At 47.4% G+C, this 27,608-nt stretch overlaps 1 protein-coding gene across 3 annotated transcripts; it reads right to left on the bottom strand.

Annotated features, from left to right (window-relative positions):
- Positions 1–710: 710 nt before the first annotated feature.
- PRDM8 (PR/SET domain 8) lies at positions 711–20,846 on the bottom strand. 3 transcript variants are annotated; one of them, XM_027544860.1, is made up of 6 exons: positions 20,373–20,846; positions 8,490–8,743; positions 7,377–7,513; positions 4,869–5,089; positions 3,503–3,734; positions 711–3,094 (listed from the first exon to the last, which is right to left on the bottom strand). In XM_027544860.1, the coding sequence occupies exons 4-6, from the start codon at positions 5,085–5,087 to the stop codon at positions 1,488–1,490; spliced, it is 2,058 nt and encodes a 685-aa protein (XP_027400661.1). In that variant the 5' UTR covers positions 5,088–5,089; positions 7,377–7,513; positions 8,490–8,743; positions 20,373–20,846; the 3' UTR covers positions 711–1,487. The 3 variants fall into 3 exon arrangements, with proteins under 3 accessions (XP_027400661.1, XP_027400663.1, XP_027400662.1); XM_027544862.1 differs by having other exon boundaries at positions 711–3,091; positions 20,373–20,843; XM_027544861.1 differs by lacking the exon at positions 20,373–20,846 and adding an exon at positions 20,066–20,154.
- Positions 20,847–27,608: the final 6,762 nt, after the last annotated feature.

The raw sequence follows: 27,608 nt of genomic DNA, 5'->3' as shown, positions 1-27,608 counted from the left end.
CATAAGAGGAAGGGCAGGGAGAAGAGGAAATTTATTAGGTCTGTATTGTAATACTTCAGGGCTAGTTTTTTCCAGAGGCTGTGCAGCTCTTCAGAACTTTAGAGGGCCTTGCAATACATAGACTACCATGGTCATTTCACCTTAGTTTCTGGAGAAACTCTCCCAAGGGTCTCTTAATGACTAATGACAGAAAGCCAAAGGGTTCTAGAGCACAAGATACCCCTCCATGCAAGCATCACTAGTAAGAACCAAAAATGGGCTTTTCACCTGTTGTCCCTGATCCAGGTCTGAAAATCATTTGTCTTTGGCCACTTGTGAAGATGCTACTTATCCTACTGCTGAAAATGTTGACATCCCAGACACTGGTTAGCTTCATGGCAGGCATCTTAGTTTAAATGATTTGTGCTTTGATCAAGAAGTGCAACACTTTCCAGATAAAGATTTCCCAATAATCACCTTGTCTTCTCACTTTTAGGCTCAAAATTGGCTTAGAGTAAATAATACAAGTGGGGCAGGGTTTATCATTCCTCTCTTTTGCAGTTTCTTCTTTTCAGGGGCTCAATGAAAATACATGGTATCTACTCAGAGTATAATCCCATGGACAGAGGAACCAAGGGTTGGAAAGAGTCAGACACTACTAAGCAACTGAGCACGCACTCAAAAGTGTAGCCTTTAGCTACAAAAAACATTTTAAAACACTTTCCCAATAATTGCTTTGAGGAAAATAGTCATTTATTGTCAAAGCATCCAACATACCCAGATAATCTATAAAGTTTAATAAATCTTTCCAGGGATAAAAGAAACACATAACTATTCAGACTCCATTTCACTGGCACAAAATTACACTTTGTATTAAAAGAAAATACATATTTACATAATGATGACATTCTTCATTGAAGTCCATAATCATTTCATGATACATGCACTTCCCCCTGGAAACTTAAACTGAATGGTTACCTCCTTTTTATTTGTTTTGCTTATTTTTGTAAGAACACAAACTGTAATCAAGAAACGCAGGAAGCATCTCACCCTCCTCCTTTACTTTATATCTAAAATAAATTTTGCCCTTACATATAATTATTACATCTAAACCGTAAGTGCTTAATAATTTAAGTAGAAACGTATGACAAATGCATCAATATGTTGCAATATATGACATTTTTAAAAATGTACCTTTGTTTTTGGGAAAGTGAAAATGCGTGCATTCAAAAGAAAACCCTTCAAACAACCCACCCGATCAAAAATCCACCATCCTGTCTCGTGTGTGTGTGTGTGTGTGTGTGTGTGTGTGTGTGTGGTGTAGGTCACAGGTAAACATCTGGATGTAAGGGTTGCGGGAGACCACGTGTGTGTGCCTATGTGTGTGCGAGTGTCTCGGGGTGTGATGTTTTCGGTCACAAGGAGGTGGTGGATGTCCTCGCGTGTTTGTTCCTGCAGGTGGTTTGACTGTGCGTGCGCGCGAGCGGAAAGCGGAGGTCCTTTCCGTGTCAATTATGCGAGGTCATGTGCCTGGAGAGGTGGTGGCGCTCCCTGAAGGACTCGTTGCAAATGGGGCACTTGAGTTTCTCCTCCCGCCTCCGCTTCACCAAGGGCTCCATGGCGTACTCCTTTTTGTGATGCGACCTCATGTGGTACACTAGGTCGGAGGTCATGCGGAAGGAGGCATTGCACTTGGCGCACCAGTTCTGCGCGGGCAGACACAGCGAGGTGAACGAGGGCGGCAGCAGCGTGAGCGCCGACGGCAGCTGCAACTGCAGGGGCCCCGCAGCCGCCGCCGCTGCGGCCGCCGCAGCGGCGGAGCTCTTGGGCCAGAAGGCGGTGGCATAGAGGAACGGGCTCTGCTTGGGCAGCCCGCCGCCGCCGCCGCCGCCGTTCGGCAGGGCCCCGCAACCTCCGTTCAGCTCCGCTGCTCCCTGGAGCTTCACGGCCAGCGGGTCGGAGGCGGCGGGGTACAGTCTGGTGGGGCCCACCCCGTCGCCGGGGTGGCAAGGCTCGAGAGCGCCTAGCTTCTGGCCCAGCACCAGCGGGGACAGCTGCGAGAAGGAGCGCGCCGGCTGCGAGAAGGCGCTCTTGCGCTCGTCCGCCGCTGCGCCCTGGCCCCCGCCCGCCCCGCCCGCGCCGCCCCCAGCGCCCGCGCCGCCGCCCGGGCCGCCGCCGCCCGCACCGCCCAGCTGCGGCACCGAGGTGAAGGCGCTGCCCCGCGCCGGGCTGCCGCCCTCCAGCCGGCCTGGCAGCGCGCCCCCGGGCCGCGGGGCCAGCAGCTTCTCGGTGCTGGCCGGGGACGCGGCCACGGGCGTGGAGGAGGAGCCGCCGCCGCCCGCGTCCTGCTCCTCGGCGGCTGCGCCCCCGCCATCGGCGGCCGCCTCCTCCGGCCCCCCGGCCGCCCGGGCCGCCTTCTTCACCTCCACGAAGGCGCTGCGCTTCGCCTCTCCCGTCTCGGGACTGGGAGGCGCGAAGAGGCGGCCGTTCTCCTCCAGGCTGAAGTAGCTGCCCGAGTTGCGGTACTGCTGCGGCGTGCACACCAGGTCCTCCTTGGAGGCCGGCAGGGCCCGCTCGGCGAAGCGGCCCCGGCCCCCCACCAGGCCCGCGCCGCCGCCCTCGGTCGCCTCCTCCGGGAACTTCCTCTTCCCTTTGCCCATGCCCGCGGCGTTGCCGTCGGGACTCAGCTCCGCCTCCTGGTGGCCGCTGCCGCCGCCGAGGCTCCGCACCGGGGAGCAGCTGCTGGCGCCCCCGGAGTTCTCCAGCTCCCGCGCCAGGTTGTGAAAGTCCGTGGACGGCTTCGCGCCGCTGCCGCCACCAGCCGCCGGCGGGTTACCGCTCTCGGGGGAGGGGGCCGGGTAGTGGTGGACCGGACCGGCTTTGCAGAACTTCGGGCCGGGACCCAAGGGTGCCTCCTGCGACTGCTGTTGGTCCTTGCCACCGCCGCCGCCGCCTCCGTGATCCTTGGTACCCACGCTGCCGCCTTGCTCCTCTCGGGGGCTCAGATCAGCGCCGTGAAGTCTCTTGGGGCAGCGGAAGCGCAGATGCGCTACATAGGGGAACTCAAACTGGAAACGTTGGCTGCACTCCAGGCATGTGTAAGGGGACGACCCTGCTTAGTGAGCAAACAGCGCGCGCGCACGCACACACACACACACACACACACACACACACACACACACACACGATTACTCAGCATCGTCTCTAGGCCAGTTTGCCATCACCCCCTCCACAAATCCTCTTTCACCTCTCAGGGTCTGAGTGCCTGAAAACAAGAACATCGGACAAGACCTAGTCTAACTTTCCCTCCAGATTTGAGGAGAGTGCAGGAATTAAGCCTAGCGTGTCCCGATTCATCCTCACCTAGCTGTCCCAGCTTCACCCCAGACTATATCTCAGAAGCTCTCTACAAGGAACCCCAAAGGAGGGAAGGCTCGCCCAGGCGCCAGAGTGACCCCAACGCTCCCCACCCTCCGCCCCTCTGCTAGCTAAGGGCCCGGACTCAGGTCTTGAGCCAACCTACCATTCATTTTGCTGTGGGATCTAGAGGGGCAGAGCAAGAGTAACTCGGTCAGTTCTTTCCCGTACCAAACTAGTAACTCCTCATCTTTGGCAATCCTGCGGAGAGAGCGGTAAAACAGCTGTCCGTTTTTTATATAGGCTTCAAGGTTCTGCTCTTCTTTATCTCTGGCTGATTGGACCAGACGCAGCCACATGAGACCTTCGGAGGAACCATTCGCCGCTGAAGTGTCTACCTACAGTTTAGAGAAAAGAAAGAATACAAGAAGGAAGGGAATGAGGGAGGGAGACTCTTGTGAGGGAATGAAGTCAAAGGAGCCAGGGCCATTTCCGCTGTTATTATTTCTCTAAGAATTATTATCTGAGATCAAGCTTCCAAAAACTTGACCCGACTTAACACCCATCCTCATGTTTGCAGCTGGCAGGCAAGATAACATCCCTGGCAAGCTGCATTAATTATACAGATTATTTAAGTCGTCAGGCTTGTGTGTGTGTGTGTGTGTTTTAGCCAAAGGGGTAGTGAGGTCTTAGTTGCCAGACTAGGGATCAAACCTGTGCCCCTGTTTTGAAAGGGCGGAGCCTTAACCACTGGACCACCAGAAAAGTCCTGTTTTTTTATATATTGGATGAATACCAAATTAGCAAATTTTTTTTTTACAATTCAAATTAGTGCTAAGCTCTTGAGAACTGATTTCTAGATTATCCCACATTGCAAAAGTATGTGGAATTTTGTCTGTTTTAGAAGTGAAAAGCAAACTTAGATTTTAGAAATTATTTTGTGACTTTTGCTCATCTTCCTTATTTTTGCTTAAACAACTAATGGTTCTTTGTAAAGAAAGAATAGGAAGTGACAGGACTTTTCACACTCAAACATATGGCTGGAATGATGTTGTATTGTCAAAACACTAACACTTTTATTTAAATACAAACTCTAGACACTAGCTAGCTTAACCAGAAAGAGTAATATTCCAGGGAACAGAAGGCTTCTGGGATTGGAAGGTGAATGCACCTAATATTTACAGAAAAGTACTTATAGGAAGCACTTAGCCTACAAATAGCCTCAATCCTAGTGAAATTTCCCACAGAGTTAAGGAAGTGGTGTTCATCTTCAGGAAAGCCCAGAATCCAGGCATTGATTTAGATACATCTGGCATTCAAAATCTAATTTTGTCACTTATTCCCAAAAATCAGTTGACAATACTCTGGAGTTTGATTTTCCTTTTCTAATTTCTGGTGTGTAAAATAGAATTGCATGTATCACTGCATTTTCTACATGTAGAACCTGTCTCAGCTTGTTATTCGAATGATTCTTAGTCTGTTTTTAAGAGGATATTACCCTCATATCCTACAGAACATAAACCAAGACTTACCCGGAAGATATAAGGGACCGTTCTCTTGTCTGTGGACTTGAGAGCTATGAAAGCTATGCTGTCGTACAGGGAAGTATGGCTCAGGACGCAGGGACCAAATATAGCATTCTCAGGGATGTCGCAGGTGGTGTAAACGCTGGTAAAAATATCTGTCAGACACTGCTGGACAGCCTTGGCATCTCCCTCCCAGATGCCTCGCTGGATGCCCGAATCCTCCATCACTGGAGACAGATACATAGGACAGATGAAGCGAATTTACATTCCTCCTTTTGCCTTCCTGAATCCAGGCAGAATGTTCTGACTACTAGACAGATTTTTCTTGAATTTGCTTGGTTTTTGCATTGATCTTATTTCAAAAATAAAGCTGATGGCAGATTAAATCTGGCATATGACAAAGATGCCAAGGAAGAGTACTTTCTTTTCCTTTAAAAATGTAAAGAGAATTGTGATGGGGGAGCTCAGAGTGGACTGACTGCTAGAAAGAAAGACAAGTGGGGCTAGGAAAGAGGAAATGTTTTCTGACTTACCTTGGGGGAGGATTAGACAGGACTGGGGGGGGAGGGGGAGAGAAGTGGAGAACAAAAGGATTTTTTTTTGCTAGCCTATAGACTTTCTAGACAGAAAGAAACTTCTAACCTTTAGGGGAAAGCTCCTCTCCCTTACTCTTGTGTATTGAGTTGGGTGTCCGGGAGCTGGTTTTTATCTTATTTTTCTTCCAAAGAGGGGAGCAGCACTAGTGAGCAGGCAGAGACAGCGGAGCATGGCGAATGGATTTCAAGTGGAGTGTCAGGGCCACTGATTCCGTGTCAGCTAACCTTTCTCTGCAGCCTACAAGAGGGGACGTGTGTCTGCTCATTACCATAATCCAACACTGTCCCTCCGAGGCTTTAATTAAAAGCAGCAAGCAGAGGTAATTATTTTCTTCTCGACATGCTTATTTATGGATGAGGGTGAATCCCAGTTACCTTGTTATACAAGGGGGTGGGTAGAGTCGCATGTGCCTCATGAAGTGAGCAGGTACAGAGCAGGACTGAAGTGTCCCCTGTCTGAAATACTGCGTGTGTAATGACTGGTGAATGTTTGCTCCCCCAGATCGGACCTTGTCTGGGCAAGAGGGGGCAGCCCCGCTTGAGTAGACCTCAGTAGGCTCTCCAGCTGTTTAATCTGCAGCAATTCAGAAAGTAATGCCCCAGTGGTGGGCTCTCTTATTATTAAGCTGTCATAAAGACACATTTTCCTTCCTTTGCCATTGGACACCCACCCCCCCACTACAAGACTTATCGTCAAAAAAAAACACAAATCATATGTAAAATTTAAAGCAGCTTTGAACTAATTGCATTGTTCACTTTCGCTGACTGATTAGAAGATTCCTCCAAGTTGATTTTTCCTCAATAATGTTGCTATTGGCAGATATTTAAGTATATTTTGTACAGTTAGCAGGAAAGGGAAACCCAATTCTTTTCCTAAGAAGCTGTTCTTTCTGGAACAATATTGGTAATGTCCATTTTTATCTTAATGTCTATTAACCAGTTAATCTTGCAAATGTCATTAGAAGGTAGTGCTCCCCCCCGCCCCCCTTTTCCAGCTAACAGAGCAGGAAACTTTGGTCAGCCTCTTTTCCATTCATTCTGCTATCTCCTCCAAATATCAAGTATGGGCTGTATCTGCCAGAGAGGAATCAGAGAAAATATCCGTAAAGTAGAAACTCCCTTTATTATTCTACAGCATTTACCTCTGGGCATTTTACCCCACCCAAGGTAGCCTTTCTGATCTCCAATTGCACATTTAAATACATTTTTTGAAATCTCTCAGCATCTCTCAGAACCTCCTTTTCAACCGAATTCTATTCTCTCCTTTTCAGTTTCCTCAATTCAGCGTTTTATGCCCCAATTTTTCTCTTCCATTTAAAAGTCTCTTTCACACAAACGGCTCATTGTGCCAAGAGGTCGCCCCGTCACTTGGGGCAACAGCAGGGACGCAGTCATTAAAATGCAGTCCTACCTAACAATACGGTGAAAAGCTCCTCGCTACGCCGCGCTAATAGGGGTTCGCGTCGCCGTGGCGGCCGCCACGAGCCTCACGCCGCTCACAATAAGCGCTGGGCTAGAGCCTGGGCTCTGCCGCCAGCGCGCGGTCGCTTTCGCCGCCCAGCCTTTCGCAGCTCTGCATCCTCCGCTAGGCCCGGGTTCCCAGCCGCCCGGAGCATCTTCCCAGAGTCGGCCCAGCTTGCCGAAAGCCGTCGCTGCTGCCAGCCGCTCGCCCTCCCCCGTAGGCAGGCATTGTCTGGCGGCCGCGCGCGCCCCAGTCGCTGGCTTTTTCTTGGGCAAAGTGCTCTCCACCCGCCCCTCCCTTTGTATAACCCTGTTGGCAGTAGCAAGCCCCTCCACAATTATTTCCTCCCCCTCTTCTGGATAATGAGAAGACGGAGGACAGAATTCTCCACTCTACCCACCAAACCTGTCTTCCTCCCCCCGCCTCCCCCACCCTCATCAAGGCAAAGAGACTTACCAGGAATAAGGTCAGGATCAAACCGCCCCAATAAGGCCACCTGGAACCGGGAGATGCAGACGAGTGTTTCTTTTGCCTATTGTATCAGTGTATTTCCATGTCGAGAGGTGTTGGTGTTGCTGTCAAGTAGGCTCTGCCTAAAGGGAGGAGAGATGGAGAGACGCAGAGAGAGAAACCAGGGAGAGTAGGGAGAGGAGAGAGAAGAGAGAGTTGTACAGATGGGCCCGATGCAGTGACTGACTGGCACGCAGACACACACTTTTTGTTTGCTGCACATAATCTGCCCAATGACGCGTGACAGCCCACGTCCCCTCCCTTTAACTCTTTGCTGGGCTGGGCGCTCCCTCCGGCGGCGCCGCCTGCCTGGAAGCGGTCTCGCCGGCCTGCCCGCGCCCTGCGCAGCCCCTGAGCTCTTTCCCCATGTGGCAACGCCTCTCGGAGCTCGGCCCGGCTCAACTCCTCCGAAAGCCTGGGCCCTCTGGGACTGGTTGGGGGCGGTGATCAGCTTGGGGGTCGGAAAGGGAAGTACCAAAAAGACCTGGAGAGGGCCTTTTCCCGTTTCTCTTGGCACCTGGAGAACCCCTGGCAAACGGTTGTTCACTCAGAGCGAGCAAGGACCCCGCGCGCATTTCCCCGAGTCTGAGTTTTCTGGAGGGGAAGGGGGTTTGTGGATTAGCCCCTCCAGCCGCAGCTGATGCGCGCAGCTAGTTGCCCAGGGGGTTGACAAACCCTCACCAGCGCTCTCCAGGAGCGCTCACACTACCAAGCCCTTAAGAGCAAGACTCAAAAAGGATGCGCTTTGGTGAAAACTTGGCTCAGTCCTTCCTTGAACACGGTGTTGGGTAAGAGGGATGGAGTAGAGACGCCGCCAGACCTCCGAAGGGGATTTACAGGGGTCTTTTGGGCCCAGTACACAAGTACCGGGAGGGAGAAGGGCTGAGGAGGAGACGGGTGGCAAAGAAAACCCAGATTGCGAGACGCAAGCTCTTCCTGCGCTTCTGCCCTCAGCCTGGCGCGTTCCGCCTAGTCCCCAAGGGGGTCCCCTGCCAGGGGAGGCCGGTATTCTAAGACCCCCGGGGTTGGGGAAGGTGAATTAAAAGTAAAAATTATTACCGAGGTGGGCTCTGGAGAGCTTTTCACGTCCAGCAGGTAGTGGAAGAGTGGATGGAGTGGCCGAGACCGTCTCGGAAGCCTCGTTTGTGCGCTAAGCCACTTAGAGGCGCTGGCTTGCCCCTTTAGTGCAGCAGCTGATGCTAATGACTGGAAGTCTTTAACACCCTGAAAGTTGACTCCTTCTGCAGGATTCCGCCACACATTTTCGCTGGGGGGTCTCGGGGTTCTTTTTTGACATTCAACTCTCTCTGCTCCTAAGGGAAGAAAGACCTTTTGAGTGGTATAGACAGTCCTATTCCTTCAGCCCCACCCACACCACCACTACATTGAAGAGGGCAATCCATTAGCTTTAGGATAAATCGGACGAGTAGCCAGTTAAAGTGGCCAGGACTTGAGACAGCCTAGTTTGTATCCTGTGTTCAAACAAGGTAAGTGGATTGGGGGTTGGCGAAGAGCAGCTTAAAAGGAAAAGGTGTGTGCTTTGATACTCTGAGACCTCCCTCCGGAACCCAGTGAAGCAATCAGGCACGGAGCATCTTTACCCCTGGCTCCCACAGTACTAGGAGGCCTGGAAAGAATTCTGCAGAGGAGAAATTAAAAAACAGTGCGAGGAATTTCCCACTGAGTTTTCCTGTCACCCCCGCTCCTCCCCTCTCTTTTCATCCAGCCCTGGCCAGCCGCGCTCCCTGCTCTCCCGCTCCCCGCCCCCCACACATAAATTCGGAACCCTTCTGATTAGACAGGGCCCATTGCCTAAGCTGACTTGAAGAAAGAAAAGTTGCAAAATCTCCATATACTAGGAAGTAAAGGGAGAATTCGCCCTTAATTTTCAGGTTAGTTATCAACTTTTCAAAGAAACCTCAAACTGCAGTTGCCTTCCATCTGAACGTATCTTTTCTCTTATACTTGTCCACACTTTAAAATAGTTTGGCTAAGGGCAACTCACGTAATGACCAAGGCTTAATGCTGAGAGTTTTCATATGTGTCTATATAAAAATCTGCAAAGTTATAAGCCAAAGTCACCATTTGGCTTATAACTGGATGCTCCACTCATTATTCCCCTCATCTCATTCACACACACACACACACACACACACACACACACACACACACACAAGCATCTCTCATCACTTGTTTAAAGAAAGGGTGATGGGATTAGAAATGTCAAAAGAATTATCTCAAACATCTGAAAAATAACTTGCAGTGTTTTAGAATTCACTTAAGTGAATTCAGAGAAGGAAGAAGGTGTAAACAACAGCAAATTAAGATAAAGAAGTAGCCATAAGAGAGTTGTGGTCCCTAAGAAACTACAGCAAAAATGTGTGTGGGGGGCAGGGGGAGGTGGCAAGGGATGGGGAATGGGGGTGGGGGAGTGCAGTGTTTTCAAACTTAATTCCCAAACTGTAGAACAAAACACTCCTCAGGGCCTTCTTTTACTGTTTTTGTTTGTTTTTTAAGAGAATAGGAAGTTTGCTTTTCCCAGGAAAAGTCATCCGTCCATGCAAACCGCTTTAAAAAAAATCTTACATATTGTAAGTATAAAAAGATCTACCCCAGAATAAAAGCATTCTGGAAAACCTTAGAATCTAAATGGCAGAAAGCATTTTTCTTTTCCCTGGCCTTTCCTTTCTTAAATATCAAGGGCATTTGGACTATGTCTTCTTTGAGGTACTGAAACCTAGACTCCAATCTGTATAAAATAATAAATGTTTTTGGCACTGAAATTGGGGGTGAGGGAGCTTGGCTTTCCAAATGTCAGGCTAGAAAATAACTAAGATTCTACACATCAAAGAGGAGAGAGATGTATTGAGAATCAGCTATCTGATTCTCTCAATCTCACTTATCTTGCCCCCTAATTAGATTTCCCCTACTGATTTTACATAAAAGTCCCCAAATTTTAAAAAAATTCCTACATTTTATGAATCCAACCAACTGTTTGTCTTATGTATTAGATGGATCACACAACAACAACAAACCCCACAAATATAATAAGAGTAAGTTTCAAATTCCTACTTTGAGGGTTTTCTAGTATTTTAAGTAAAGCATATTTTGTTAGGTAGTATAAGTGACCTAAGTGAAAACTGTTAATTGGAGGTAAAGAAAATCTACAACTTACTTTAATTTCTCTAGAAATCTATGGGCTAAAATGGTGCATAAACCACTTTGAAATCATCCTGAATTATTACTTATTGGAATTCACTGATACTAAATGAAGGGTTGAGGCATTTATTCAGCCTCAAACAGTACTATAAAAATATATCTCGGTCAATACTTTTTATCTAATTCACATGGAACAATGGGTTTATGCATATATTCAGAGCTCTCTTCCTTCGGATTTTATTTCCAATTAACTTATTAGAGGGATGGCAGTAAGAGTGAGGGTATTTGCCTTGCCCCACTTTAACAAGGCTTCTTGGAGTTATGGCAGAAAATACATGTGTAGACAACTGCAGTATTGTTTTGGAAGAGAAGGCTGGAGAGAGGTTGATGAATGATTCCTGAGATGGTGCCTTTTATGACCTAAGTGAGAGGGTGGAGAAAGGGTAAGAAAGGAAATCTGATACTTGAGAGTGTTACAATGGAAATGTCCTTTTTCCTCCCAGGGTAGAGAAAGAGGGCCTCAAATATCTCAACTTGTGTGATAGGAGGCAGGTAAAGTCTCCAAGAATAACTCACTCAGAAGGATTATTACTTTATAAGAATGAAACATTATTTTTCTTTCTCTCTCCCTTTCCAAGTCCTGGCTCATCTCCCTCCAATCATATCTCCAAATCACTACACCAGCAAAGACTTAGTTTGAAATATATAGGTATATAATATTATATATTTTCACACTGGAAGACAAGATGATGCCAAAGAAGCAGATAGATGGTGGAGACTTTTTCCTAAACATATTAGTTTCCTACAGGGAGGTATCTGGAAGGAGCTATGGGGAGATTGGGGGAGACAGATTAAGAAATTTCATGGAGGGGTACTGCACTGCCCTAGCCTTACCAAGGAGGATAAAGAACTTTCTAAGGGATAAGTTAGAGGCAAGAAGAGGCAATTGGCTGAACTGGATAAAGGTTTACAGGAATGGGGAGGGGGCACTTTACTTTATATAAATATTCATGGCAAAATCAGTCTGGGTCTGTTCCTCACCAAGGGTTACAGCAGATTCAATAGGTTATAAATGAATTAATGTTTCCTAGGCTCATTCTAGGACAGCCAGAGACTCAAAGGATGGATAATTTTGTAGCCTGTGAAGAGGGACTCCAGCTTCCAACTGCAGGGATCATTACTCCTCACTCACATTTTTCTCTCTTTGGCTCTTCCTCTTTCTCAATAGATGGTAACTGTTCTTAATCCTGTTGCTACAACTGCAATCATCATTATAGCTGTAAAACCTTCTCTCTGAGGGATCTCAAGTTCCATTTGCCCTTCCTTCTGTTGGAGTTCAGCTTAGAGCTAGATAGCCTTTGTGCAATTCACTTTCTCTCCTGGATCTAAATCGTAGTCAGCTGGCTTAAGGGCTTCTGAAAATGACTTCCAGCAGAGCAAGGAAACTGTGGTGATCCTGAAGGCAACCACTAAATGAATTGAATGCCTCATGCTCACCTGTGTGAATGTAACCCGTGAACCAGATCTACTATCCAGTATCCTGGCCCCCTGCATTCTCCCAGATTTTATACCCCTCCCAGGTGACTATCTAGAGATCTAGCAAGGAATATTCCGTCTAATCCTCAGGCTACAAAGTCCTCCCCAGAATCATACATACAGTCCTTGAATATACCTTAGTAGATGGAGTAGGGTTGTTGTTTACCTACTAAGTAGTGTCAGACTCTTTTGCAACTCCATGGACTGTAGCCACTCACCAGATTCCTCTGTCCATGGGATTTTCCAGGCAAGAATACTGGAGTGGGTGGCCATTTCCTTCTCCAAGGTGGAGTAGGGTAAGAGGAAGAAAATGTAGACAGGGCCATAGTCAGCCCCTCCTTATCCTCTGGGTCAGGGTTTCCAGACAGATAGGGGACCAAGGGGTGTCCAGCAGTCTCAGGTTGGAGGGATCATCAGATTTTGAGAAGACTGACTCTAGGCCTTAGGAATGCCATCAAGTTGAGAGGCTCTACATCAAATTTCTTTACACAGCCAAGACAAGGGAATTATCCCAGTACTCAGCACCTGACTTCTACCTCTTTTCCCCTTTATTTTAGGCTTCCCAGGTGGTACAGTTGGTAAAGAATCCACCTTACCAATGCAGGAGCCTCAAGAGACAAGACTCCAGTTTGACTCCTAGGTTAAAAGAGATGCTTACTGAAATAGTGGGTTCATACTAGGCAGATTTGACTCCCTGGCACCTGATCACAGCTAACCTTTGAGCAGCATATAGCATTCCTCTCCTGGGAAGGGGGTCTTGTCAGAATGCATGCACACCCAGGACTTTCTAGCTAAGAATCTGTCCATGGCATACTTTTCTGAAGCCTGAGGAGACATCTGATTTTCTCTAACAAAAAGGGAGGCAAAAAAGAAGAAGAATGAAAAGGATAGGGGCAATAGATATCCATCACTCACCACAACAGGGACGACTCACATTACTTTGTTAGAGCCTTGGAAATAGTTTGATTTTTTCACAAACTATGTCCTCATACACAAACTGCTTCCCTGGTCATCTTGCAAATTGGATTGTTTGAGTGAAAATTATCTTTCATGATTTCAAATGAGTTGCATGTATTTCATAATTTAATCTGGGGGTATTAATCTAGCACCACAGGGGGAATGTCTCCCAAAATAGTAGATGGAAGGCCTAGAGCTTTTTTCATCAGCACTAAAAAACGATCAGTGTAGGTCACGAACAATAGTAATATCATCACTACTATAGGCAATATTGCATGTACATTACAAAGTGGCAAAAATGATAGGCAGGGGGACTGAAACTTGTATTTGTTCTCTTGTATAATACTTTCTTACTGAAAAGCCAACTTCCACATTGATTTGCTAGTCTTCTGGTGATGTAATATAAAGGTAACCAAGATATAATTCATAATGTCCTCTAAAGTTTTAAAGAAAACCCATACTTTAAAAATAAATACTATCCAGAATTGTGAAAAAAAATTCACAAATTCCTGAGAAGAATAAATACACTGAATTTAAAGACCTGAATGTTGAGTTTCCTGAAGACCTATAATCCAATTCTGTCTGAACAATTTTATACCTGATCAGACATGGTCATGTATATGTTGGGGGGGGGGTGGGGGGGGCGAGGGGAAAGGAGAGATTTTTCTTGGCTGCATGTCTACAAAGTAGTCACTTCTTGTTGCATGTTTTCATGTAAGATGGTTTTGAGAAAATATGTGACATCATACAGGAAAGCAATTGCTCCCAGAGAAGCAAAACAATAGAGTTCTGAAGAATGTGTTTTATATATATCACTCAAGTATCTTGCGTATGTAATCAGGTGCCTCACAGTGTTATCTACATTCTAGAGTCAGTTTACCTGACTGACATACTAGGAAGTTTCCAAGGAGCTTCTGAACTTGTGAAAATGTCCTGGCGAAAGTCAATGCTCTGAGAGTGCAGCCAGTTCCATTTCTTATCTGGGGGACTGAATTAGTTTTTCTATCCCTAAAGCCACTCACAGCTGAGTTAGACCAGACATTTGGGCCTCAAGGCTAGGCAGGGAAATGTTTGCTAGCCTAAGACAATTCTTGATTATCTGGATTCCCCGCAGCAGTCTGCAGTTCTCAGTAAAGGGGGACAGAGCTATGAGTGCAGAGAAAGCCGAATGACAGAGATGAACTTGGTGGGCTAAGGAGGTCTCCTCACTATGGACCCAAAGAGAGCCTTACCCGGACAGTACACAGAGGGCAGACAACACTCCCATCACATTTGGAGTGACACTGGCCAGAACCAGACAAGCTTTCAGAGGAGGGTTACTCTTTCAGAAGCAGCGCTAGCAAGCCGGCCACATTGAGCAAGAAGAAGACACGCAGCGCTCCCAGTGCGGGGACAGACACGCGCCGGCCTAAGGTGGGAGGAAGTGCAGTTAAGCCCCCTCCCCTCCAAGTGTTCTGCGTCCTCCAGTCTCCTACCGCCTCCCTGGAATTAGCGCCAACTCTGGCCTCCTGCTAAGCGCCTAGTTTTCCTGTGGTAAGGCTTCTGGAGCGCTGGGCTTTTGGGTACCGCAGCTCCCCCCACCCCCCACAGGCCCCTCTGGGCGGTCCTCACACGGCGCCCCCATCCCCTTTTTCAGATCTTTTACTAGCTGAGCTGCCCGTGACCTTTCCCAGCCTTGGATTTTCTCCTCGGGCGAACTAAGGCTGGCCAGAGCTGCCTCCGGGGTCGCGGGGAGGACTCAGTGAGGAAACCAGGGCGAGCGCGCTTTGGAAAGCCAGTTGCTGAGCAGATGGTAAGGGATTACTTCCAAGAGCCGGAGTTAGTTTCATTTCAGCCTTGGCCGTCCCAGAGAGGTCTCAATGCCTTCATAAAGGAACGTTCTTTTCAGACGTCTAGAGAACTGACCCGAGAAGGGCCACCAACAACTCAAGTTTAGGCCACGACTCTATCAGAGCAACTATCTACTTCTGTTCAAATCCTGACCCCTGACGCGTGGCAGGAATTTAACCCGTCCGTTTTTTAGGCCTTCTTCTGTGAACCAAGGGTAATAAAGACAGCTCTTTTTATGACGTTACTGTGAGGGCTGAGTTGATATTTAGCAAGCGCAGAGAAAAATGCCTAACACACATTAAACACCTATTTCAGTGCTGGCTACTCTTACTGATAGTAACACTGCCTTGGCTTCCCTTTCAGAAAATTTAAGAATTGTACTGTGCCCCCGCTTTCAAAGCCACTCAGTGAAGGCTGAGGATTTCTCGATGTTTCTAACAGGAAGGAAGTCCTGGAGGATAAAGTAAGAAGGTATGAGGGATGTGTCCAGGTGTTCAGGGATCCCCAAGGGCCCAAACACAGACTTTACGGTAGAACGAGCGGTTTTTCGGCCAGGATCCTGGGAGATTGGACTTCTATCCCTCATTCCGGCCTGAGTCTTTTCTTTAGACCTGGCAGCGTCGCACGTTGGAAACGCGGGCAAATCCGGGCAGCGCGACCCCGTGGGGTGATGGGCTTGGGAACTCAGCGCTGACCGACTCAAGTGCCCTGGCCAGAATGCCAGAGCCGGGTGGGGCAGAAGAACCTGAAGCCCCGGCCGCCGGCCCCGACCGGGACTCAGGGCCTGGGAGCCGCGCGGCCCTTTCTCTTCCACAAAGGGCTGAGGCGCAACCGTGGGGCTCAGGAGCAGGTGGCCCTGAGACCGGGTGGGCATTCCTGGACCTCCCCTACACACGCTAGCGTTCATAGCTGCCGGACCTGCACTACAGCCGGGCCTCAGCCACGTGGTCGCACCCTGGCCCCGCCCCCGACGTCCACACGCGGTCTGCGCGGGGCCTTGTGGGCTGCACGGCGCCCCCTAGTCCCAGGCCAGGGCTTGGGGCAAAGCCTCCTTGCCCCGGTCCCTGCTGCTTTCGGGCCTCTGCAGTCGCAGTGCCTTTGCCCCAGGCCTACAGTCTCATGAACCCTCCTGCTTGGGCAGGGACAGGTAACAGAGGTCAGTGTGGGCTCTTTCTTCTGAAGGGTCCTGGAACCATTGGACCAAAATTTGGGATCCTAAACACTTAGATTTGAACCCCAGCCTGCAGTCTACTACCTGTGTGTCTTTGAGCACACACTTAACCTCTCTGAGGTCTAATTTCCTTGTTTGGAAAATAGCAGAAACACCATTGGTCTCAGAGTCACCATGACTATTGTAAAAGCAAGCCTGGGTTCAGAACCCAGCTGGCCCAGTTGCTTGGGTTAGCTTCTCTGTTCTCCTGTTTCCTGTGAAGGAAGGGGATCTGTGAACTAGGGTTGATAATCCTTAACTCAAAGGGTTGTAAGAATTAAAGGTGATAAGCCTGTTGGGGGCATTTAGTCTAGCACATGGTAAGAGCCTAAACAGTTAATTATTTAAAGCATCTCAGTGTCTGCCACTTTGAAATGCTGGGTAAATACAGTTTTTTAATCTTAGTTCTCCTAATCTTTTTATCCTCTTCAGAGAGGAACAATGTAAAGGTGCATGTGGCCATGTTGGGTGGTAGTGCACACCACGGGGAAGAGGCAGCTTGTGGCAGTAAATTAGGTGACACTTCTGAAAGCTACATGCCTTTCCTTCTGGCTCTTCCTCTTTAGTTTCTAGGGACAAAGTAAAAGAATAGGAAAGGCAGGGAAAAGGAACTTAGAACATGGAAGATGCTCAACAAATGTGTCTTGAGTAGAGAATGGCATTTTGAATATTGAGACAAAGGGTCTTTGGGAATGGAATAGGAGACCCAGAATTGGGGTTGGCCTCCATCTCTCTGCACCTGGCTGCCAGTAGGCATGTTAAGAGCGTTTCTGTGTGACATTCTGTTTTTGGCTTCTGGGAGGGGAAGATACAGGGGTGAAATATCTTGGGGGTGAATGAGGCCTTTAATGGAGGGATGGGATCTATATATTCTCCAAAGCTTGAAAATTCAATTTAGAGTCCAGGAGCTTACATTCATAGGTATCCCTTAGTCGTCTTTAAGGCTCAGACCCTTTCAGACACCTATATCATCATATGCTTTATCACTTGCCTCATCCTCTCAATACCAGGGTCCTCTGATTTTTCAGATGGGAACACTGATATGTTTTTTTGTTCTCCATAGATAATAGGATAATGGAGGATAATGCTGTACCAGGAACTAACAATCCATCGGGGGAAACATGGCCCCAAACAGCATTCAAGTCCATACCCTTCTGCTTTATTCTTAAGGGCAGAAAATACTGATGCAGCAACAGCAATCTAAGGTATTTCATAAACTTCTCTTCCTCTGCTCTCCTCTAAGACCTTGACTAAAAAGCATTGGAATAGAAAGGAGAGTGAAATGAAATAAAACCATATCCTCAGTGTTTCACTGCCCACCCCCCCACCCCCCCACCCCATTCCAGGGCAAAGGCAACAACTGGTGAGAAGGAGCTGCAACTTAGAAAAGATTTATTTTTCCTGGCCATAAATCTCATCCTCTTGTTCCTCTGCCCAACGAAGCATGCTAAAGTCCTTTTCCATAAAGTATTCAGTATTAGAGCCACAAAGCTCCCCCAATCAGTAGCCATCTGCTTCTACCATAACTGCTGCTCCCGAAGCAGGGAGAGCAGCAGCAGAGAAAGGGCACCACTGTTAGGCTGCTGGACAAATGAGGAGACTGAATAGCTTTGGTTTGCCTTGTGTATCTGTATCTATAGAGACAGGAGAAGAAAGGCGGCATTATATTGATACAACAATTGTAAAACAAAACACGGAAGAGGCATCTAAAGGGCAATATCGCATGCATCAGGGGTCTCCAGATAAAAGGGGAACTAACAGATTTATAGAAACCTTTAATTGGTTTTCAATTGAAAGCTAAAGAGGCTGGGACGAAGCTATGAAGAGTGGCAAAGTGCCCCCCTTCAGCCGTCTGGGAGGCGTGATCGATTTCGCGGAGGGCGAAAAGAAGAATCCGAAACCCGCCGGGCGCCTGGGAGAGGGCCGGGAACAGCTCCACGTGAGGAGCTTTGCTCTGGGGCCAGGGAGTGACTGATTTGATCTTAACAGAATCTCTCAATCTCTTTCTCTCTCTCCTTCCCTTGCTTCTTCCCTTCCTCCCACCCTCTTTCAGACCAGTAGGCAAATGGAGAGGGAAGGAAAGGATGCAAGAGTAAATCTAAGTTTCCATCTCCGGAAGAAATAGACCCCAACCTGAAAACACCAAATTCTGCCGCTAAAAAGGAGGCGTCTTTGGAAGAAATAGGGAGTCCCGCCCTCACCCTATCCCAGTCTTGTCCTCTCTCCCTCTCTAGACCCAAACAGGAAAAACTAAACATCACTGGCGACTGTGCACTCGGGAGAAGTCTTTGCTCGCGCCCACTGGGCAGGTTTCCGAGCGGGTCTCTCCTATCTGCAGGCACCGCGCGCCTTCGCTTAACCCCTTCCTGTCCGACCGGCGCCATAGCCACCCCCGCCCCGAAACCGCCTCCGCGGACGGTGCCCACCCACACAGCAGTCCCAGACGTCCGTCCGTCGGCTCCTGAGGCTAATTTATTGGCCCGACCCTCCATTATCTTTTTCGATTTCCTAATTAATCAAAGATAAAAAGCAATGGTGCAAATTACGATTATGAGGGAACTAGAAGACGGTTTTGAATAAAACGGGAGACGGGAAACGTGATTGATTGAACGACAGAAGGGTGGAGAGGGAAATCTCAAGTGTGAGGAACAGGCCTCAGGGGCTGAAACCTTGACCCCCTCCGTCTAGCGAGCTGACCCCCTCTGCCTGCCCTAGCGCCGTTGCCACGGGTCAGCCCCAGAGGAGGTCATTTGTGTCCGAAGGCTTCGGAGGAAGGAGAACTGGATTTCCTCTGGGCTCCAACCTCCCCGGGCGCCTGCCGCCTACCTCACTCGACCTTCCCCACACCGGCCCACTCCGCAACCGCCCCTACAGGAATTTCAGGGCTCCGGGCCGGCGATCCCACTCTACGGCAGGAGCACCTCCGGAATGACATGCACCCCCATTATTGCGATGCTGTGTCGCGTCGCCAGTCTCTCACGGTTTTCTCTCTGTCTTTGGTTATTCCTCTGGCGAAGCGAGGCCAACTATTCGTGAAATTGCAGGAAAACAAGTCTAGTAGGTCAGAGATTGCATTTGCTCGTGTAAGGGATTAATAGAGCCCCTGTCTGATGCTGCCTTGCAGAATTACGTTCGGGATTAAAAGGCAGACACGGCGCGGGCACACATTTTGCATTTTCTGGTGGTTGTGATTAATATTTCCGAGGGGATTTGTACCGGGAGCTTACGGGACGCACTCTCGGGGGGTCTAATGCCAGACGGTCCCGCGCAGGGACCGGCAGGGGGCCTGTGGGCACGCGCGCAAGCCCTGGGGGAATTAGAGGGGACGCCAGGCGCCGAGACCTTTTAGCGCCTTCCCCCCCTCTACCCTGATACCGGCACAATTTCTATGGAAGACCGCAGGGAGGACTGTCCGGGGAGGCGGACTTTAAAGTCTTATCGGGCTTTCTATACGGGAAAATGCCCTCGAAGGGTCCTGACTCTAGGGTGCGAGAAAAGGGCTCAGTGCCAGGCCGCTGAACTTCACACATTCGTCCAGTAAAGAGAATTCCGAAGTCCGTGTTCAGGGGAAGCACTGCTCCTAAACGCATCACTCCCCTCCCCAAGTGAGTCAACGGACCCAGGTCAGGAAGAGGGTGATCTCAACCCTTTCGAACCGCCATTCTCAGAGCTGCTTTCGGAGGGCCCACCAGGATGCACCTGCGGAGGGGAGCTAGCGCCTAGGCACTAAATACACCCCCCTTCCCATCGCCCCAGGAGGCGGACAAACCCTGACCGCGCGGGTGAAGGGACCGGGAAAGGAGAGGAAAGGTCCAGGATGCGCAGGCGGGGAGAAGGAAGGGAACCTGGCAAGCGAGAAGGGGGGGGAAAAAGGCAAATAGGAAGCGAGAGAGAAGAGTGGAGAAAAGCGAGGAAGCGGGTGGTCGCAGTTGGTGGGCATTACCGCTCTCCGGCAGAAGGGGGCACCTCTCGGGCCGGGACAGCCTTCCACAAGGGCCGGGGCGGGACGTCCGGGCGGAATCCGCCCTCGGGCAGGGGCTCCGGGGTGCTGGGCGCCCCCTCCTGGCGGCTGCGCGGCGCTCACCTCCGCGGTCCCGCGGGTGCTGGGGTCCCGCGCCGGCTCGGCCCGCGGCGCCGGGGACCGGGAGGTGGTGCGGCGGAGGGAAGTCGGGAGACGGAGGTGGTGTGAGGGTGCCAGGGTGGCGGGCAGGCTCCCTCCCCTCCCGCGCTCTACCCCGCGCGCTCCTCACCTGGGGCCTGCGGGGCTCCTTCCCCGCGGGCACAGCTCCGGCGCGCCCCTCGGCGGCCCGGCTCCTACCCCAAGCCTAGCCGGCGGAGGAACCCGCCCTCCTCGCCGAGCAGTCGCCGTCTCCGCAGCCGCAGCAGCTGGGAGGGAGGGAGAGACCGGCGGCTGCTGCCGGGCGGCGTCTGGGGGCCGCGAGCCGAGCGCGAGGAGCCGCCATCTGGAGCCTCGGCTGCGGGCGGGGGTGCGGGTGCCAGGGAAGGGGCCGGGCGACTGGGCCCGGGGCGCGCGGGGGGCTGGGGTCCGAGCGGCGTGGGAGCGGAGGCCTGGGGGTGTGATGGGAAATGTGCGGGAGGGGGTCTGGCCCCTGGGAAGGGGGAGCAGAGGCCTGCCCCCTTTCGAGCCCCCCTTGAATCCCGGGGCAGTCCCGACCCGGAGTTCTAGCGAACGAGCGAGGCACCCGCGTGGCAGTCCCTCCTCCTCGCGGGGTGGAGAGCTGAGGGGGGGAGGGCGGTGTGGGGACCAAAACACTCTTACACGCTCACACACCCGCTGCCCATCAGAAGTGGTTTTCTCATTTCCCTTTCCTCCCACCTTGTCCATCCCACTCCAGGAAACAGTCCCTTCCACACGGCGTGGGTTTTTGGACACCTCCACATCACTCCAGAGAACTTTTTCAGCCAGAACGTGGGACAGACACTGACAAGATACCATCCTTGGGGATAAATACCATCTAGTTTCCGGTGGACGGTGGAAAAGGAAGGGGGTGGGGGGGGGGGGAGTGCATTCTTGCACTTTTAGCGTAGGTTGGATGGGGGCACGGAGGATAGGGAATGTCATTTCTCCCCTCTCCTTTTTTTTTTTTTTTTGTATTTCAACTTCAATGTTTTTATATTTTTAACTTAAAAAATTCTCTGTCCTAAATTTGGATGGGGGCGGGGAGAAGAAACTCAAGGAAGAAGAAAGGCGACGAATGCGGGAGAGAGCCAACGAACTCCAGCCCTCCAGTTTCCGGGGTGTCTCTGAGGGAGATGCCCTCAGCCATAGGTTTTAGCTCAGTGCAGGGGGAACTGATTGGGTGTATGGGTGGTGGCGGGAAGTCCGGATTAAAAAAAAAAAAAAAAAAAAGCCATGCTCACTCCCACCCCAAGGCATTAAAAGACACTCCCTCCCCCAGCTGTCTCGTGTCCGGCAGAATGGCATTATGTAAAAGATCTGGCATGTCACCCAGTGGCACATCTGGTAGGTGTAGATGACATTCATTAGCACAGGGCTTCTACTCCGCAGCATGCCAAAGCCCTGACAGAGATGCCCGCTGCCAATCATTCATTCGCTGCCAATCCCAGAGCGAGGCCGGGCGGGATGGCTCCCTTCCACCCTGGCACAAGGACTGGAGGAAACAATGTGCTGAGATACGAAGAGATGAAAGCGGGGCTGAGGATGCAAGGCACCCAACAGATGTATCCCGTGAGGAGATAACGGGGCGAAGAGTCATTTAGCAACCAAGCATATGCAGGGTCTCAGGAGGGAGGCTTGGGCAGGGGTCTGCCTGCCTAGGGATGCGCTGAGGGAGGAGCAGGGGAAGCCCTTCAAAACCTCAAAGTTGGAGCTGCTTCTCTAAAAATACACGAAGATCAACCCCCTCCCACATTACCTGTAAGACCACTGTCTCTCTCCTCCCCCCTCTCTCTCTCCCCTTACCCCTGCCCCACCCTGTATGTACCTCTGTGTCCCTAACTAGCTCTGAAAAGATGCACTTCTCTGCCCTCTTCAGGCTTTCTGGTCACCGATATAAGGAACACCTTCCTGTTCTTACTGTTCCACCGCATTCTTTGCCTTGTAATTTGAGGAGGAAGGGAGTCTGTCAGGCTACCTTTACTGCATTTGAAAAAGTAAAGTGTGTTTGGGGATTAAGTGTTGCATACATTAACAACTTAAGTGAAAAAAAGGGAAATGTTTCAATTTCTAGCCTTTCAAAGGGCATAGAGATGAACAAGGGAAAGCAAGGGGATTTTTAAAACAGCAAGGGATGGATAAATGTAAAATGCAGGATAGAAGTTTCCTCTGAGGGTTTTTTTTTTTTCTTCTTAGGCTGGGTTGTGGTTACCTAGGTGGACAGCATATTGTTTTTTTTTTTTTTGTTTTTTTATGTCAGGCACATATTTTATAGATATTCTTTTTGTCCTGTCCATATTTAATAAAACAACAACAAAACTCAGAGGCTTTAGGGCTTGTGGAACTCAGTATTTAAGTTGAGTATAACAGCTTGTTATTGAATATATATATACATATTATGTATAAAATTATAATACTCTTTTTAGTGTAAATAATATACCATGAAATATTTGGGTCATTCTTATACTGGCTCGTGATCACAAGATGACTGCCATAATTCCAGGCATCACACCATTAAGAAAGGGAAGGGCAAAGAAAAGTAGTTCTTTCCTTTTATGTGAAGGAAATACTTTTGGTTTTTATTTATTCCCTGGCCACAGATACTTGCAAAGTCTGGGAGAACCAACCTTTAAAATGTAAAAAGATAGAGATAAGGATATTGGGAATGGTTGTGAGTTGCAACCAAAGGCATCTGGCAAAAAGCTCAGGGCAGAAAAGACTTAATGCTAGCATCAGGCAAGAGCAGATTATCACACTTATTATTTTAAATAAATGTCTTTTGTTCTCATTATTGTCATTAAAACTTATCAGTCAGGGATGCCATACTTGAATTTAGCAACTTCTTTGTGAGTTTCATCAAATTCTATTTCAAAATAAAGGCTCAAGCTTACTCAACATGTTTATAAGACAGAGACATAAACTCTGACTTATATCTGAATAAAATTAGTTTTTTGGGGAAAAATATAAATAGAGCTAACTTGTTTATAAACCTAAATAAAACAAGGAAAATGACTCCTGTTAGAAGGACTAGAGTTTCAATCCCAACTCTGTTAACTCACTAGATGTGTGACTTTGGATATTTTTCTGGTTTAAGTCTATATCCTTATTTGTAGCTATGGCTTCCCTTGTAGCTCAGTTGGTAAAGAATCTGCTCGCAATGCAGGAGACCTGGGTTCGATTCCTGGGTCGGGAAGATCCCCTGGAGGAGGAAATGGTAACCCACTTCAGTATTCTTGCCTGGAGAATCCCATGGACAGAGGAGCCTGGCAGGCTGTAATCCATGGGATCGAAAAGAATCAGACACGACTAAGCAACTAAACCACCACCATCACCTTATCTGTAAATTGGTTAATAATGTATTAACCTTGCAGGGTTATGGTAAGACTTAGAAATATTGACAGGTTTTAAAAGGTAGTAATTGTTAGGGACCCAGCAGAAATCAGAATTCTGCCAAGTGGATCAAAGGAAAAGATTACTTAAAAAGAGGTGGGCACAGCTGTGGGAACAAATGAGAAAATGAAACGCACAGAAATGGCACCACAAGAAGCTCTTAGGAGAGGAATTAGAGTTTCTATAGCCCAGTAAGGACTGGAACCTTGGAGGAGAGCTCAGGAGTACAAGCTACTGCCAGAGAGGTCATGGCATAGCAAGGAGAGAGGAGGGATGCAACACCCTAGTCTTTCTCATCTCACATCTTTCAATTTCATGTTAATATCTTCTGTTGGCCCGACCCAACTGGGAACTAGTTGGCAATGTACTGGAACTTGAGGCTGGATCTACATGGGTCAGCTTTTGAGGACCTCAAGTCAGGCTTAGAAGGCTGGAGAATGGATCTTGGGGAGAATAATCAGCAAGTAACTATTATTATTCATCAAAAAGTTTGAGAACTCTCTCTGCAAACCTCTTTGAGCACAATTCCAACTGGAAGTAAAAACTTAACAGGCTTTAAGTAAACCTAACCATCCAAGTTTTTAAGAGTCATCTCTCAGAGCCCTTTGGCTGCAAGTTCCTACTAGCACTGATTTCCAGAGGTCTTGGCAGGCTGTGTAAGCCAAGACCTGGAAGAATTTTAGAGTACACCCTATTGACTTCCTTTGGGCATCCCTAGGTCTCTCATCATTTTGTGGTTTCCTGTGTCGGCCTCAGTCTTGCTAGACCTGGTTAGTCACTTGCTGACTGTTGCTTTCAAGAAAGTCAGCCAAGATTCAGCAAAAAGTGACTACCTCATAACAAATCAACCCCACAGCAACAGCAAATCCTACTAACACATTTTCTTGAGTTCAAAGTCTGTGTGGACTTCAGATTGAAGTAACTTTTCCTCTTCCTGATTTTGCCAGCCCTATCCTCTCCTCCTATACCTGAACTAACCCATAGGCAAAATGATGAAAAACAGTGGTAAAGAAACATGTTCTTTTTTCTATTTTTATATAAAATTATAACTTGAATCTTGATAAATCTCTATAAATCTAGAATTACATCAGAATCTTGAATGTTCACACCACACATTAGTACAATAAAAAGCCACATTTTTGAATTTCCTAGGCACTGAGTTTAAAAATTTGTGAGGCCTGATACAAAATTAAAAGTCACTGTTTAAATGGAGAGAAACATTATAGAAATATAGAATATGAAGAGTGAGGTGCAAAGATGAATAATTTGGAAGTACTATATACAACTAAACAATGAATCAAAATGAATACTCAGAAGTGTTTAAATGCAGACATAGAGATCAATAGAACAGAATAGAGAGCCCCAAAATAAACTTACACACTGTCGATTAATTTATGACAAAGGAGGCAAGAATATACAATGGAGAAAAAACAAGTCTTTTCAGCAAGCAGTGTTGGAAACACTGAACAGCTACATGTAAATTAATGACATTAGAACACTCCCTCATACCATATACAAAAGTAAATTCAAAATGGTTTGAAGACCTAAATGTAAGACATGATACCATAAAACTTCTAGAAAAGGAAGTGGGCAAAACACTTTTTGACGTAAATTGTAGTAGTATTTTCTTAGATCCGTTTCCCAAGGCAAAAGAAATAAAAGCCAATGAGGCCTAATCAAACTTAAAAGCTTTTGTACAGCAAAGGAAATCATCAACAGAACAAAAAGACAACCTATGAAGTGGGAGAAAATATTTGCAAATTATGAGACCAATAAGGGATTCATATCCAAAAATATACAAATAGCTCATACAACTCAATCAGTATATATACTAACAATGAATAATTAGATACCAAATATTTTCTGTATTACTAAAGCTCCTGATAAAAGAGGGAAATACCTATGAATCTAACTAAATTGTGTAGGATCTATATGCTGAAAACTAAAAAGTGCTGACTAAAGAAATTAAAGAACATTTAAATGATGGAAACATATATCTCACTCACGGTTTGCAATACTCAATATAGGAAATAAATAAAAAAGATACAAATACAGCTTTTATTTTAGATTTTTTGGCAAAGGTGCAAAAATAATTAAATGGAAAAATGAATAGATTTTTCAATAGATGTTATTGCAACAATTGGACATCCATATCTCACACTTATTACATCAATATTAATACACAATAAATATATCATAGATCTAAATCTAAAACCTAAATCTTATAGAACTTTTAGAAGAAAACAGAAGTAAGTCTTTATGACTTGGGGTTAAGCAAACTTTATGACTTGGGGATATCAAGAGCATGACTGAGAAAAGGAAAAATATAACTTGGACTTAATAAAAATTTAAAACTTCTCTGTGAAAGCCTCTGTTAAGAGAATGGATAAACAAGCTCAGGCCAGGAGAACACATTTGTAAATCATATATCTAACAAAAGACTTGTATCCAAAATAGAAAAAGAACCATTGAAACTCAAACATAAAATAAAGAGCTCAATTAAAATATGGGTAAAGGGTTTAAACAGATATTCACCCATCAGAATGTATCGATCAAATGAAGACATGAAATGATGTTCAACATCGTTAGATACTACAGATATGAAAATTAAAACTACAGTGATTTTCAATATTTGAATAATTTAAAAGAATATTGCTAATACCAAGTATAAGTGTATTAGTCTGCTTGGGCTGCTGTTATCAGAATACACTAGGCCTGGTGGCTCAGACAACAGGAATTTCTCATAGTTCTCGGGACTGAAAATCCAAAATCAGGATCCTGACATGGCTGGGTTCTGATGAAAACCCTTTTCCTGTTTTGCAAATACTACTTTCTTGCTGTATTCTCATGTAGTAGAAGGAGAGATCATTTTTATCCAGTCTCTTCTTATGTGGGCACTAATCCCATTCACAAGGGCTCTACTCTCATGACCTAGGGCTTTTCTGGTGGCTCAGTGGTAGAGAATCTGCCCACCAATGCAGGAGACACAGGAGACATGATTTTGATCCCTAGGTCAGAAAGAGCTCTGGAGGAGGAAATGGCAACCCACTTCACTGTTCTTGCCTGGGAAATCCCATGGACAGAGGAGCCTGATTGGCTACAGTCCATGGGGTTGCAAAGACTCAGACAGGACTAAGCAATTGCACACACAGGCTCATGACCTGATTACTTCCCAAAGTCTCTACCTCCAAACACCTTCACACTGGGGATTACAGAATCAGCATATGAATTTTGGAAGGAACATAGACATTTAGTCCTTAGTAACTAACAAAGATACAGAGGAAATAGAACTCTAAAATACTGTGGGAACGTGAAATCATCCTGTCACTCTGAAAAGTTTGATAGTTCTTCTAAAAATAGAGTTAAACACATACTTATGTGACCCAGAAATCTCATTGTTTGAGTGTTTATCCTAAAGAAATGAAACATATTTACAAAATCTTATTCACTAACATTGATAACAGCTGTATTCACAATATGGAAAAAAAACCAAAATGTCTTTCAGTGGGTGAATGAATAAACCACTTTCATACATACATACAATGGAAAGTACTCGGAGAAAAAGGAATGAACTCTTGATATATAGAAAAACTTGGATGATACCCAAAGGCATTACACTGAGTGAAAAAAGCTAATCTGAAAATGTTGCTGTTGTTTAGTCACTAAGTCGAGTCCCACTCTTTTGTGACCCCTTGGACTATAGTCCACCAGGCTCCTCTGTCCATGGGATTTCCCAGGCAATAATACTAGAGTGGGTTGCCATTTTCTTTTCCAGGAAATCTTTCTGAACCAGCGATCGAACCCAAGTCTCCTACTTTGGCAGGCAGATTCTTCACCACTGATCCACCAGGAGAGCCCCCTACAAGGTTATATAAACTGTTGTTTTTATTTATGTTACATTCTCCAAAAGACAGAACTATAGTCCTGAGAAGTGGAGTGTTGCTTTAACATATAACAA

The sequence above is a fragment of the Bos indicus x Bos taurus genome, chromosome 6 (genome assembly GCF_003369695.1).
Source record: "Bos indicus x Bos taurus breed Angus x Brahman F1 hybrid chromosome 6, Bos_hybrid_MaternalHap_v2.0, whole genome shotgun sequence".
Taxonomy (NCBI): Eukaryota; Metazoa; Chordata; class Mammalia; order Artiodactyla; family Bovidae; genus Bos; species Bos indicus x Bos taurus.
The sequence above is the reverse complement of the archived record's forward strand: the minus strand, read 5'-3'. Positions and strand labels throughout refer to the sequence as shown.